Genomic DNA, 15,498 nt, shown 5'->3' with positions numbered 1-15,498 from the left:
TGATCTTCTGGTACACTACTTGTTAAACTAGCAGTTATTAATGTAATACAAATATGTAAATAAATTCCTCAACCTGTGGATGATTCCTTTTTCTTGCCTGCACAATGACTTGAAAATTGTCCAAGTTCTTACAGTTGCTGAATGTCTTTCAGCAAAATAGCTGATCCATGTATCTAATCAGAGATCCAGACGCACCAAATTGTAAATTTTAGTGCAAGAACCCTGTAGAAGGTCCCACTAACACAACTTGTTAGAAATGGCACAAGATCAAGAAAGCTTGCTTGATGGGATTGGTATAATCCACATTTCATTTTCCAATTAAATTGGAGAGTTCTTCCTTTTGTCCATTACCCACCAAAGAATTTGTCCCAATAGTCACCTGTCTCTTCTCTTTCCTAAAAAAGCCAAAGACAAAGCGTTTTATCCGCTCAACAGCGATCATATCATCATATACGCTGGCGGGTCCTACACTGCGCACTTTGCTTCCACGTTAAACTACCGCCCATAATCACTGTAAAATTCCCGCTTTCCCAATAACACGTCTCGAATCTATTTAAAGATTTAAAATTTCATAAAGAAAGTGAAAATTACGATAGAAATTTCTGTGTCAGAAGGAAAAAAATTTAAAAAAATAATAAAAACGTGAAAGTGGGCCATAACAGATGGAGAGTAAAGGCAAATAGGATAGCTATCATCTCTTGCTCCCATTCTTCGTCCATGACTTCGCTCCAATTCGGTTGCTACTATTCCCAACATATTTATTGCTTTTCTTTAATTCTTCCCTTTTACTATTTTTAAAATTTGTTCCTTTTTTATTTGAATTTCATGCGCTTTTATTCTTCTATTTGCTTTTTCGAAATGGGTGCATTTGGATTTGGATATTTGTTACTTTTTCGTTTTATAATTTAAATTTGAGTGGGTAGTGATTCTGAAGACTCATCTGTTTCTGGGTTGTGCAGCTTTCTGTGTTTCCTCAATTGTTGGACCTTCTATTTTCTGTTTTCTCATTTCCGCAGGTCAGTCTGTTTGGCTCTGTGATTTTTCGTTTTTACATCCACCTGTAGTTGCTTCTTTGAATTTCTAGATCAATCCGTCGGGTTGCTCCGGTTTGGCTTGTCTTGCTTTGTCGTTTTTGGAAGAAAGCGTTTTAACCGCCTTTCTTCATCTGTGATTTCGGTATCTTCTTCTAAGTTTGATTTATGTATTTAGCTGAACTGTTTATTTTCATTTACTTAAATTCGATTCTTTTGAATGTGGATTGTGGAAACAGATGTGGGTTATGCTTCAATTTTAATAATGTGCAGTTTTTAGTATAATACTTCTACTTGTTAAAATTGAGTTGAGCTATTGTCATTTCAGTGTCGTCTTTTAACTGAAGATTTGATGAAATCTGAAAGCTTTATTTAAGATTACAGTTCTCTGAGGTCCACCCAGAATTAGAGTTTGAAGTTTGAATCTAAAGTGTCTTTCAGTGGTCTTGTTCCTTGGCCTTGCTCTACATTTTATTTGGACCTCAGATAATGTCAGGAGTATCTATGAGCAAGATCTAAACTTGGTCACTACGAAAATTGATCATATCTATTCTAGCTTTCCAAGGAGATGCATGCATCATATTTGTATGTGGTACAAAATTTAATTTGTTGAAGGTGAGATTGATTTTAATCATCCACCCAAGACCTTCACTTGACAAAGACTTTATCTTTTGCATCAATTTTTTTCCCTCATTTTTTTATGCACATAAGGAATGAGCTTCTTTCTCAATCCTACTTTTATTTAAGTTTTTTCCTGGATTAGTGAGCCTACAAATGGAACGAACTGTTTTCATTCTCTAAATTCATCTTGATCTTGCAGTCTCAGGATAGGATATCATATGGGAGGTCATATTCATGGAGATTTAACCAATACTTCTTCAACAGTAAGTGTCAAATTCCATTTCAGAAATGACTTTTTTTCCCTTTGTGTTATTCTTGATGCTTAATCTAGTGTTTGACTAACTTTGTATTCATTTTTCATCATTGAAGTCAGATCAGGTTAGGCATGAATCGAGTAAATATTACATTGTTGAAAGGCACACTCATCACAGAAAGCAGGTTTTTTGACTAATTCTCGGCTAATCTTCATTTAAGCATATGTTATCTATCAGTTTCTGCACATGTTTATATGAGCATCTGAAAATACACAGTCATGGATACATGGGTGTCAATTGAAATTTCCTTAATTTAACAGAGCCTCGTTCTGGGAAATTGATGCTTATTGATCTCTGTTTGATCAAGATTTTGCACTATTTGAATAACTGATATGATGAAGCACTTCTTAGTGATGTAATCTTTCCCTGTTGACCCATGAAAGGCTTCATTGTGTAGTTACAAATGACAGAACAGTTATGTTGTTAACTTCTGTTTCTTTATACCTAGGGTGTAGTAGCTGAAAATGAGAGCTAAGCTTTTCAAGACTAATTCTTTTAGGTCCTTTTATCAGGTCAACTGTGATGCTGTGAGCAACACAAGTCTTCTTGATGATTCTTTTGAATTCCGCTTATCAGTAGATGGCATTATCTCCAGTCTAGTTACATTGACCACTTATTTGCGTCACCGATTGATTCGTTTTATTGGTGAGTTCTTAACTTCAGTGATGTGGAACCCCATGTTCGCATCATCCAGTTACATGCATTTACATTTGCAACTAAAATGTGATTCACTGCAATTTCCTCTTAATTCATGATTAACCCTCAATGCCAAACTACTTAGTGATTTCCAACATTTCTCTTTTGCTTCATACTTTATTACTTTAGGAAAAGTATGGTTGCATTTGACAGTGTTGTTTATGCAGAAGATCTTGTTCTCCAAGATGAAGGATGCTCAGGGAGTTTGGTGTTCTGTTCCTCTGGACCACATTCAAGATCTTCTAGTCATAACATTCATACATTTGATAGGGAAGCTTGCTCATCATCCCATAAATTTTATACTGCTGATACTAGCCCTGGAATCTGTGGAAGAACCTCAGATATGAGGGAAGAATTACTTGTAAATACAAGTTATGAAATTATAAAGAGCAGTTATAGTCATCAAGGTTTCTCCCTTGTTATTAAAGGGTATTATTCTTTTCACTGGTTTTCTCCATGGTACTAAACTATAAAATTTTACCAATACAGATACATGCTAAATTCATATTTGTTTACTGCAGCTTTCAATCTGAAATAAGCACACAAATTAGTGTTAATTGAATTGAAGTTTTATCTTTTCTCCAGCCCTTCTTGAATTACTTCCTGCCTTTCTTTATTTTTTTCAGTATTTTCAAAAAAGCAATTAGAACTATTTGTTTCATTGCATACATGATTTTGGATTCTCTTATAAACTTGTTTGAAGCTTTGGTAATATATATATGGTTGTATTTCTGTTATATCCAGATTTCTTTAATGTTTTTCCTTGCCATTCATTCATGTTGCAAATATTTAATCATTTGCCTTTGCACAATTTCTTCACCTGGGTGTAGGTTGATGCTTCCACTGTTTGGTTTTCGACTTGCCTGGAGATTGGCATTGGCCTCCTTGAGATTTTCATTCTATTATGTCAGATGGGCACAACTTCAAGTTCGTAGGTAAAACAAGTTAGTTAGCTTCATTAGCATTGCCAAAAAACTTTCAGATGGGTATCTCAATACCTTACAGCCTTATTCAAAGGAAAAGGACCACATCATCAAATAATTTCATAGAGCTAAAAAGAATTCAAAACGTTAAAATGAAAGGAAATATAAACCAAATAGAATGTTTTTTTTTTCTGAAAAAAGGAAGTATTGACATCCAGAATCAACAAGCAGAAAAGTAGCGTCCTTCCATGTTAAAAATAAAAGATAAGGACCCAGGAACTGCCCCTGGGGCTGGGAGAAAGGGGGAAAGTTATATATTATTTTGGATGTTTAACTGCTTGGAAATAAACCAACCTTGGAAACTCGAATTTGAATAGCTAAACTCTTTATTTAATTGACTTTGAAAGTCCGGGAAGAATCTTGTCTAGTGGTTCTTCTCTGAAATTTTAACTCTGGCTTTATGTATATGATGCTTGACTTAGGGGAGCAAATTTTAGAAACTTTCTAATTGATTTCAGGTAAATTTTTACCTTTCTTAAGTGAACTGAAAAATTGAAGTCTTTAGTGAACTACAAAATTCAAAGCCCTTTTTTTCCTTTTTCATTTTTTATAATTTGTGTAGAATGTATAGGACAAGCCCCAAAACTTTTATGAATAGCGACCCTTGATTTTTTTTTTTTTCCCTTTTCTAGCTGAATGGAGTTAATGAACTCTTTGGCCCCGGTCCTAGTTAACTTTGTAAATTGGCAGATTTATAAGTGTTAAAAAATTTTGTTGTTTCCAGCTCTGTTTCAAGCTTATGAATTGAATTTGTTATATGATATTACTACTCATTTTGGCATCTTCAGCATTACATCTCGAGTGCGTAAAACTTTGCGTGGTTCATCTGACGATATTGGATGGTTGCCACGTACACCTGGAATGGCTCCTGTGGAGGATGGCACCGCTAGATTCCTAGAGCTGCTTGGAAAAATAAGGTGAGTGTAAATATGATCTCTTTCCTTTTATTAAATTTGAGAAATTTTTTCATTATGCAGACAATTCTTTTGATTGCTTTTTTGGAGACTGAACTGTGCAAACTCAATGTTGAACAGAATTTGCTAATATAATACAACTACATGGGTTCCATAAATGCGAAAATTTGTTGTTTTATGCATGAATTCACATATCCAGAATTCTGTTGTGTGATAATGTCAAATTTTACATTACCAGTCCATGCTATCTGTTATAGGTTATAGGAAGTAAATATATTAATATAGGAAGTAAATATTGATAGATTGATCAGTTGCTTAATCGTAGGATTGTATAATCATAGACTTTGATTTTCCTTTCTATTTAGATACCATCTCTCATATATAAATATATTGTAATCTCTATTGTGAAATACAATAACAAAATATTATATTTCTACATGGTATCAGAGCCACCCTGGTCAGACAAATTGTGCGGGGCTAGTAGGCCTATGAGGAAAGGACTACCCGTGTAAGACGAGGTGGAGCCGCCCAAGGTACCAGTGAACCACAATACCCAAGAGTTTGGTCTTGGTTTAGTAATTGTATTTGATCCAGTTGCAACGAGAACATCGCAAGGGAGAGTGTGACGTCCACCTGCTAACTTGTGGATTTCATCTGACATTTAGAGATTGAGAGCTCTGTTCATTTAGATTACCCATAAAGGATTAACATTTAGAGACTTAGGACTCTGTTTATCGAGATTACTCATAAAGGGTAACATTTCAAGACTTAGGCCTTTGTTCATCGGGTTACCCATAAAGGGTAATATTTAGAGACTTAGGGCTCTGTTCATTTGGGTTATCTATAAAGGCTTGGAGACTTAGGACTCTATTCATCGGGGTTATCCATAAAGGGTAACATTTGGAAACTTAGAACTCTGTTTATTTGGATTATCCATAAAGAGTAATATTTGGAGACTTAGGACTTTGTTTATTTGGGCTACCCATAAAAGGGTAACATTTGGAGACTTAGGGGCTCTGTTTATTTTTATTTGGATTACCCATAAAAGGGTAACATTTGGAGACTTAGAACTCTGTTTATTTGGGTTACTCATAAAGAATAATATTTGAAGACTTAGAGCTCTGTTCATTTGGATTACCAATGAAGGGTAACATTTGGAAATTTAGGGATCTGTTCATTTGGGTTAGGGCTCTGTTCATTTGGGTGGTAATATTTAGAGATTCAGGACTCTGTTTATTTGGGTTACTCATAAAGGGTAACATTTGGAAACTTAATGCTTTGTTCATCGGGTACTGTTCACGGGAATTGTTCATCGGGTACTGTTCACAAATACTGTTCATTGGGTACTGTTCACAGGTTACTGTTCATGGGTTCTGTTCTTTTGATCCTTTATTTATTTTGATTGTTTTGGATTGATTGTTCTTATAGCTAAAATTGATTATATATGTAACAAGTTGGGCATGATTAAAAATTATGCTCTAACTTGGGAGGGAGTGTTATAGGTTATAGGAAGTAAATATATTAATATAGGAAGTAAATATTGATAGATTGATCAGTTGCTTAATCGTAGGATTGTATAATCATAGACTTTGATTTTCCTTCCTATTTAGATACCATCTCTCATATATAAATATATTGTAATCTCTATTGTGAAATACAATAACAAATATTATATTTCTACGCAATAAAAGGCGGAGACCAATGAGAAGTAGAATTGTTTTGTTTCATATGTAAGTATCAATTTTGTGTTATACCAAGTAGTTATTGCAATTAAATTCCTCACTTCTCTATATATTTGTGGTTGAATTCACTGTTCAAATAGGCCAGATCTGTGCTGATTAGGCATAATTTGGGGATTGATTTAGTGTAGTCAAACTCTTTTTTATATTCATCTTGCAATTCTACCAGCTGCTCTCATTGTTTGGGCAGTCAGACCCGTGGAGCTTTTCTAGAATCTAGACTAGCCATCATTTCTCTTTTTTTTTTTTTGTTTTGTTTGTCATTTAGCAATCTAATTTGGTGTGGCATGTATTGCCATTACAAATGAAGTCAGACATTTCTGTCTCTGCATTTTATGCTGATGATTTTACGTCATAATTAGCCAACTACTCTGATCTCCAATAGTTTACCACTAAAAATATGACATGTGTTTTTAATTATTGGTAGGAGGTTCTTTTAGAACTTCTCAGTATCTACTTCCCTTTGCATTTTGTGAATCATTAGATAATGCATAAAGACTGAAATTATTTTTGTAAGGGAACCTTATTGTTCCTTTGGTTATGCCTCATCAAGAGTGTTTGTGTCTTTTACTGCTAAAAACCTTACTGCAACATGTGATTTGTTCTGTCACTGATCATTTATTTTAATGGTTTTTACTTTAGTGTATTTGATCATTACATGATGCAATGGTCTTCACTTGAATATTAACTAACTTTCTTTGCATGCCTAATGGAAATTTTATAGTTTGTTCTTTCTTGATAGTTGTTGATAGTTGATGTATGCATGGATCTTATAGTAGTTGTTCTTAATCTTCAGGAATGGAGAGCACACACTTCCCAACTCATTTGTTTATCTGTTAATACCGGGTATAACATGATCCCTATTCTGATGTAGTTCTAGATTTAGTTTTTCCTTTTCATTTGATACTTCTCATGAACAAGAACCCACTAAAATGTTAATATTTACCTTTCTCAGGCCTTTTTAGTAATCATGGTCCTTTGTATTTTGTGGGCACTAAGAGATTCTTTTCTAAGATGGGTCTAGCTTGTCACATTGCAAAAATTCACAGTGAGGTAATTGGTTATTGCTTAGTGAATTATCTAAATTAAGACTGCATGAATAAACACGATGAGCTGAAGAGTTTGTTCATCCGCTTTTTCTAGATTTATCTTTTCATGCACTTTTGCAAATTGTGATGTTGCTTCTCACTGTTTTCTGTCTTTCTGTGTCAAGGCATCAGTGGAGCACAATGCATGCGAACTGAAGCATTACATTGAGGAACTCTACTGGGGCTCAGGAAAGCGTGTGATGCTGCTTGGGCACAGCAAGGGTGGGGTTGATGCTGCTGCTGCATTGTCATTGTACTGGTCTGACTTGGAAGATAAAGTTGCTGGACTGGTACTGGTGCAAAGTCCATTTGGTGGATCTCCCATAGCTTCTGACATTCTCCGTGAAGGCCAAATTGCAGACAAAGAAACCCGGAAGATCATGGAACTTTTGATATGCAAGCTCATCAAGGTAATCCATTCCTAATGCCTAGAAATTTCATATATCTGTTTACACATTTTAAAATTTATATAGAAATTCCATAACATGTGTGATATGATACTCTTCCTTGGTTTTTGTTTTTGATTTTGATAGAGTTATAAAAGGAACAAGCTTGCAGACATATATAGAACAAAGGAAATAGTTTGTAATACTAATGACTGAATTTCTCAAGCTCCCCCTATAGACAAAATACTCTAAGAATCTTCCCAGTACGAAATTTCTAGCCCAGCGTAAGCTGAAAACAAAATAATAATCTCGATATCCCTCCTCTGTCGTATTCTATGATATATGCTCATTACATAAATGATTACTGATTTTCTCTTCCTGCCATCTGTCCCATCCTTTCCTTTATTCCCGCTGCTGTAACAACTTCCTATTCTTCTGGAATGTTTCTGCTGGAGGTGCTTGCAGTCCCTTTTAATTTTCTTCTTGAATAGACCTTCAGCTGTCTCAGCCCATCTATGGCTACAGGATGGCCCAATTGCAGACGATCTCTATCATTGTTCCATGTCTCTCTTCCTTTCACTCTACAAGGCTTCATTTTAGGCTTTTTTCCCCAATATTTTAGTTTATTTTCAGTCATTTCTTTCATATATTTTAATTGCAGGCAGGTGGATTAGCTGGTAGTATGTTTCCTGTTTCTGTTTATCTGGCATTTTTTTCATCTCTGCTTCCCAATTTCAGTAAAATTGTTGGTTTACTTTTTTTAGAAAAATATATATATATTTGTCATGATTGATCAATTTCTAGGGTGACATTCGAGCATTAGAAGATCTCACTTATGATAAACGGAGGGAGTTCATCATGAAGCACAAGCTCCCTGAGCAAATCCCTCTTATCTCATTTCACTCCGAGGCAAGCATCGCGCCAGGTGTCCTTGCTACAATGACACAAATAGCACAAGCTGAACTTCCTTGGCTTCCGCTTCCAAGACTTGGGGTTCAGGAGCCTGATGGTGTTGTTCAAGCAGGATGTCAGGTACCAGTTGTGATGCCCATATCTGCTGCCATGGCTGTGTGTGCATTCCACTTGCAGCTTAGGTATGGAGAGAAGAGCGACGGATTAGTAACTTGCCGAGATGCTGAAGTTCCGGGTTCAGTTGTCGTCAGACCAGACAGGAAGCTCGATCACGCATGGATGGTTTATTCTTCAGGTAAGAAGGATCCTAATGAGCCTGATTGCAGTGAAATGTGTGAGGCTCTTTTGACCATGCTTGTGGAGCTTGGCAAGAATAAGGAAGTATGCTCATTGCATGGTTATTGTGAATGATGCAAAGCTTAAAGTAGCAATTTTGGAGACTCTACAACAATCTTTCTTCCAAAGGAGTTTCTTTTTTTTTTTTTCAATGAAGTGTTTGAGCTTTGGCTTAATAGTTTTTTCTGAAATGGAAAACCTCATAAGCAATTTCAATATTTTTGGGTCTAACTTTAATTGAGAAATATTGTAAAATCAATGGAATTAAAAAGAAAAAAGGATTGTTCCAATTCCTTATTGGATAGTGTTGAAAGATCTGTTTATTCTTCTAGAGTTACCTAATTCTTGCTCTCGGTTGGTGTTTGCTGTGTAAAGATGAAAATCAGTGACCAAGTCCTTTACATTTTTTTGCTGTTGTTTGATCTTATTATAAGGTATAAAAAGAAACTACAGTATTTTCAACCTTTAGTCTATTTATCAAGAAATTATTTGATAGTCTAGTTTCATGATTTTAATCATTCAATAAAAACTAAATTATCAATTTGCTCAATATTACACTAAAATTTTTATTATAATATTATATATCAAGTATATAAAATAATTTATTTTATTAAAAACTCTTGCGATATAAAAATTTTCATATCTGGTTTTAACTTGATTTAAATTGAAGTAAATTATAATTTTTTATCTATTTTAAAATTTTATTTTAAACTTTGAAAAGCGATGTTCTGAAATTAAAAAAAATAGAATTTATAAGGGTTGTGTAAGTTTAGATGGAGAGAAAGAGGTTATTCTCCTTTTATTCATTCCCTCTTGTCCGCTAGTGATGTGTAACGGCTTTTCTGTTATAGTGTCACATGCTTCTGTCATGTGAGTCCGTACATACGAAAGCGTCAGACGTCCTCTCCACGCCAAGCGGTCATTTAATTTCTCCCGGCGCATGTGAGGGCAGAGCTGCGAAGTGACTGGGCTTATTGTCCCTCTTATGTCACGTCACTGGGCTGAATCTATAGAGTGAGTGATCAAGATTTTTTCGGGGCCTCCTTCAAGACTTTGAGGCATTAGTCTGTCGACTAGAACTGCCTTTTGAAGTCCGACCTCATATTGAGATGGTGAAATTCAGCGATCATCAAAAGAATATATAAACTTTTAAAATGTTTAAAAGACTTATTAGAATTATTTTAATAGTTAAAAGAGTTTGTTTGAATAAAAAAATTTTAAAAACTTAATTGATGAATACTTTTAAAGACTAAAATAGGACTTTTGCATATATATTTATTAAAAATTTAAACCCACACAGCTGGCTGATGATGGAAATGTACAACTCCATAGGCAGCCTATCTCCATTATTCTCACCACATTATCCTCCCATGGCTAATTAGCTCTGCTACACCAAACACCGCCAGCAATTTAATTTTCCCCATCTCATTTCTCCAGAAATCCAATTTTTTCACCAGCCAGAATTCCTAAAATTTCCTTTAAAACATTTCATTTTGTAAAAAGGAATTTTCCGTAATTGGGTGTCTGACCTTTATATAAAAAATTAGTTTTTTTTTTCTCAAGATATAAAAAATTAGTTGATTTCAAATTTTTTCATTGTTAACTTTTTGACAACAATGAGAAACCCTAAATAGGCAAATGAAATGTTGATTGAAGGCAAAATACTTTTGGTACTACAGATTATGATCAAGTGGGTTGTTAATTTTGGTTAATGGTCCCTCCAAATGAAGAAGCCAAGGGAGCAAAGCTATAATATTAAGGGGGCCAATTCTCATTCTTTGTTTTGAAGGCCCATACATTAATTGATGGTTGGCCCAAAGTGACCCCAGCCCATTAACTAATGCCTTTAAAGTCCTGATTTGAAATTGCCCAACTACCCACATGTCACTATCATATCATGATTCATATGACTGAATTAGATCTTGCACTTGGCAATGGCAGATTAAGCAAGGCAAGTTTTTGTAATTAAACCCAACTGCTCTTCTGCTTCTTCATAATTAAATGAAGTTTGTCTCTCTCAGGCGTTGATCATACAAGTGGTTAAAAGTAAATGATGGTCAATAATTTTACAAGTTTAAAATAAAAGGATAAGTTGCATTTATAATGTGTTGATTTAGAAATTCTTGTTTTTTAGTGAAATGTCATTGTCCATTAATGGTCGTAGATAAAAAAAAAAAAAATTAAATAAAAATAAAAATTCAGAGGGCCTAACCAACAAAATAGAAGTCCAAGAGTAATCTATTTATGGGTCAGATTTTTACAGATATTTAATTGAATTAAATATTAATATGATGGATTTTAATGGTATAAAATTGAGTTGGAGGTGAATTCAAATTTTATAAGTAATATTTAAATTAAACTAATTTAATTTTTTAGATGATAACAATAATAATAAAATTTGAGATAAATTTAATTACTTTAAAATTATCTTTCAATTTTTTATTATTTTTATTTAAAATAGAAATTGTATAATATTTATAGATTTAATGTAATAATAAATATATCTGAATATATTTAAAAAATTTTAAATTTTATTTTTTTAATTTTTATTTGAAAAAAAATAAATAAATAAAAGCCTTACAAAATGGAAACAAGTACAAAAATCACAAGGTGGCGCACGATAAACATATGCAGTGGAAATTATTAGAAACTCGAAACTAGCCACAGTTTTCGATGTTTATTAAACCAAGAAAAAGAAAAACTGAAGACTACAACACAAGGGACAAACTTAGAGAGCGTTTCTTCAAACATGCACTATTGGGTTGATATTGTAGCGCAATCACACCTTCAACTATACTTTGTGTTTGTCGGACGTTTTATATTTAGAATAATATTAAATTTTAATAAAAAAATAAATTTAAAACTCATCGTACTTTTTGTAGACTAAATCAACTCACATTATACATTTTAATTCAGTTAAAAAATTAAGTATGACAGACTTCACCTGCGAACCATTTTAAAAAAAGTCCAGCCTAGTAATATGGTTTAAAGAAAAAGAATAGGGCCAGTCATTTCGTGGCCTGGTCACTTTGTAATCCAATTATTTCGTAACTCTGTCCACATGCGTGTTGAGAAAATTAAATGGCCGTCTGGCGTGAAAATATGCACGTCAAAAAAATTAAATAATTATCTGGCGTGAAGAGATATTCTGACACTTCCGTAACTACGGACTTAAGTGATAAAAGCAAATGGCATATTGTAAATTAAATATTATTAGCGAATAAAATGAAAAAAAAAAAGATAAATATTTTCCTTTCGATCTAAATTCACAAACATATTATAAATTTTATTTTTTAAATATCAGAATATATTCACCGTATCCATGGAACGCAACATTAAATTTAAAAATTTATCAAACTAAAAAATAAATATGTATAAATATTTTTGTGATAATAAAAAATAAATAAATAAAAAGCAAAAGGTCCATCACATATTCACATCAATCATCGATCGGGCACATTGGTACATGACAATATTCATAGAAACAAAGTTCTATAGAGGTACTTGGACGATCAAAAGTTGCAACAGTAACCCTTGTGATAAGAAGCAAAATTAAAATTTAACTTGTGATTTATACAGCTTCGTACAATCTTAATTACAGATTGCAAATGTCGACAATGCTAAAAGGGCCCTCGATTGGACTTGGAAATTATCTTGTCTGTACTTAAAATATCATCACCTCTAAAGATGAAAACGACATCACATTACTGATCACTGAAGAATGAATTTTGAATCCACTAATTAATATCGATCTATGTTTAAAAAAAATTAATTAATAGATAAAAATGACAACATGATTTGCAGTGCTAAGATCACAGCTGTAATTACATAAAAGGAATGCTAATTAATTCATTAATTCGTTGACTCTCAAATTCCCATATAGTAGAAAATGAGAGCTACCCTTTTCTTTTTTTTTATTTTATTTTAAAGGAGTCCGAAAAATGGTGAAATTTAATTTTTAGCAATTTTGAGAATTTCATGGTTAAAAAATAAAAAATAAAAGCGCAATTATTCAATTCATTACAAATATATATGTATGTCATTATTGTTGTACTCATGATCTCCAATATTTTAGGACATGTAATTAAAATTTTTGTCTCTGTGTCTAGTAAATTGAACCTAGGAGAACTTGATGAAATATTATCCTGTGGCTGGACCATTGATGAAAAAAACAAATTTTCATATTGTTCTTATATTTCATCATTTTCTTTTAGAAAAAAAAAATCTGTTATTTTCGCAGTGTAAAGGAATGTGGAACATTAACAAACAATTTGAAGGGTTAGCCGTTAACAAAACATTAATTCTACTAAGTAAGAACCCTAATTCCAAAACAGCCCATTTTAGCATCAAGTTTTAGTACAATCCATAATACAGTGAACTAAACTAAGAAAGGTATTCTTTTGTTTTGGCATAGAATCTTATTTAACGTCGATTATAGTAATATTCCAGTGGAAACAGCAGCAATGGAACTATTTACAGTAATAATTTATTATAAATTAAAAATAGTAATATGTAACTTTATTATATTTTTAAAATACAACAGCTAGTGAAAAATAAAAGAAAAATAAAAAAAAATTATATAATTTTATTAATTTTGATCCGTAGTTTATTTTTATATTAATATAATATTATATTATTAGTAAATAATGTTATTTTTTAAATTTATATTAATATAAAATTTATATTATAAAGTATTATTTTAATACACAATTCAATTAAAATTTTTCCTTGTCGAACCAAGTCGAAATGCCACTGCAAACGACTCTCCCAGTCGGCTTTGCCAGCTGTGCATGCGGCGACTTCCACGTCTCTAATTCTAAGGAGACTCCTGTACCCTTCCTCCCTCTCGCGTCGACACGCGCACACGGTCTATGTAATTATACATAACGTTTTTCTTTATAATTTACAGCCCTGGGTACGACTCTAATAGCGGACAACGGGTTTTAGGATAACGTTTTTAGCTCGGTTAGTAAAATTCTTTTGCGGCTTTGCCATCTCATAAGCTCCACGTTTTCATTTCCTTCTCATTTTTTTACCCTTCTTCTCTACTCTTACTTTCATTTTCATCCGTCTTAATGACACTGTTCTCTATAAAGTTCTCCCACTAAGCTCTGCCTTTGTTCTGCTCTTTCTCTCTATATATACATCACATTCAACAGATTGGCTTCTGGGTTTTTATGCTTAAACTTCACTTGCTATCGACAAAAATGGCCGACACCATGCGAGTTAACTCTAGCCCTGAGACTGAGACTGAGTCCAGTTTTAACTCCTCTCCTCCTCCTCCTCCTCCTCCTCATCATCATCATCATCATCATCAGCCACCTCCATGTTCTCCGTCCTCGTCTGGTTTATCTCCGAACCCGAAACGTAACCCCGACCCGGAAGAGAATCCGGGGAACCCCAAGAGGGCTAGAGACAACAGTAAGCATCCGGTGTATAGAGGTGTCCGAATGCGGACGTGGGGGAAGTGGGTATCGGAGATCCGGGAGCCCCGGAAAAAGAACCGGATCTGGCTCGGGACTTTCTCCACACCTGAAATGGCGGCACGTGCTCACGACGTGGCTGCGTTGAGCATTAAAGGTAACTCAGCTATCCTTAATTTTCCGGAACTCGCGAGTTCTCTTCCTAGACCTGCATCCAACTCCCCTAGAGACGTCCAAGCCGCCGCAGCTAAAGCCGCTTCAATGGACATCAACATTAGCAACAGCAACAACGATGATCACCCCAACCACGACAATAACTGCACCAGAAACAATAATGCATCATCATCCTCAACGCTGACGCAATCTTCATCCTCTTCAACGGCAGAGGTGACGTCATCACCGTGTGACGTGGCATCACCAGATGAGCTGAGTGAGATAGTAGAGTTACCGAGTCTGGGGTCGATTTTCGAAGAATCGCCCGAGTTAAGTGACGAGTTCGTGTTCGGCGACCCGTGGCTATATAATCTACCGTGGTACGAGGATTACTGCGGGGGCAGTGGGTATATCAGTGATAATCACTTACCAGTAATGCCAGAGAGTGTCATTACCAGTAGTTTTGATGTTTTTTTGTGGGGAAATTAGTGGGTTTTAATTAAAATTTTCCCTTTATTTTTTTTTTTTAATTTTGGTGTGATTTTAATTTTATATACATTTATATATATACAATTTTTCTCATTGAAGAGATGAAATACTTTTCTTACTTCTCAAGGTGTTGTGCTCTGTTCTTTAGCTTTCTTCACTTTTTCTCTGGGCAGACATATGAATCCTTCCCTTTATGCATACGAATTTGGTTGAAGATTGTTGTTTAGAATCATATAAAAGTAAAATAAATTTGTTTTAATTAGATAATTAAATGAAACTCAGAAATTAATCAAGTAAAAACCCATTAAAGCATCTTCCTTTGATTTTCTAAAACTAATGAATGAATTGAATCTAGATAAAGTTGGGCAGTTTTCCTTTTTTTGTGCTAAAGTGGTAGAGTTTTTCTCCACCTA

At 34.0% G+C, this 15,498-nt stretch overlaps 2 protein-coding genes across 13 annotated transcripts; both read left to right on the top strand.

The window, feature by feature from the left end:
* Positions 1-625: 625 nt before the first annotated feature.
* Positions 626-9,317, top strand: LOC110603495. Of its 12 annotated transcripts, none has more exons than XM_043951795.1 (12): positions 626-736; positions 960-1,016; positions 1,852-1,915; positions 2,026-2,090; positions 2,466-2,611; positions 2,830-3,091; positions 3,493-3,597; positions 4,434-4,562; positions 7,095-7,144; positions 7,254-7,351; positions 7,512-7,796; positions 8,577-9,317. In XM_043951795.1, exons 3-12 carry the CDS (start codon positions 1,871-1,873, stop codon positions 9,093-9,095), a joined length of 1,704 nt encoding a protein of 567 aa, XP_043807730.1. In that variant the 5' UTR covers positions 626-736; positions 960-1,016; positions 1,852-1,870; the 3' UTR covers positions 9,096-9,317. The 12 variants fall into 12 exon arrangements, with proteins under 12 accessions (XP_043807730.1, XP_021596931.1, XP_021596932.1 ...); XM_021741239.2 differs by having other exon boundaries at positions 634-736; positions 2,022-2,090; positions 2,479-2,611; XM_021741240.2 differs by lacking the exon at positions 960-1,016 and having other exon boundaries at positions 661-736; positions 2,022-2,090; positions 2,479-2,611.
* Positions 9,318-13,967: 4,650 nt separating this feature from the next.
* Positions 13,968-15,207, top strand: LOC110603386 (ethylene-responsive transcription factor TINY). The gene has a single exon (XM_021741099.2). The coding sequence runs from the start codon at positions 14,198-14,200 to the stop codon at positions 15,083-15,085; it is 888 nt and encodes a 295-aa protein (XP_021596791.1). The 5' UTR covers positions 13,968-14,197; the 3' UTR covers positions 15,086-15,207.
* The last annotated feature ends 291 nt before the right edge of the window (positions 15,208-15,498 follow it).

Source organism: Manihot esculenta, chromosome 16 (assembly GCF_001659605.2).
Source record: "Manihot esculenta cultivar AM560-2 chromosome 16, M.esculenta_v8, whole genome shotgun sequence".
Taxonomy (NCBI): domain Eukaryota; kingdom Viridiplantae; phylum Streptophyta; class Magnoliopsida; order Malpighiales; family Euphorbiaceae; genus Manihot; species Manihot esculenta.
The sequence above is the reverse complement of the archived record's forward strand: the minus strand, read 5'-3'. Positions and strand labels throughout refer to the sequence as shown.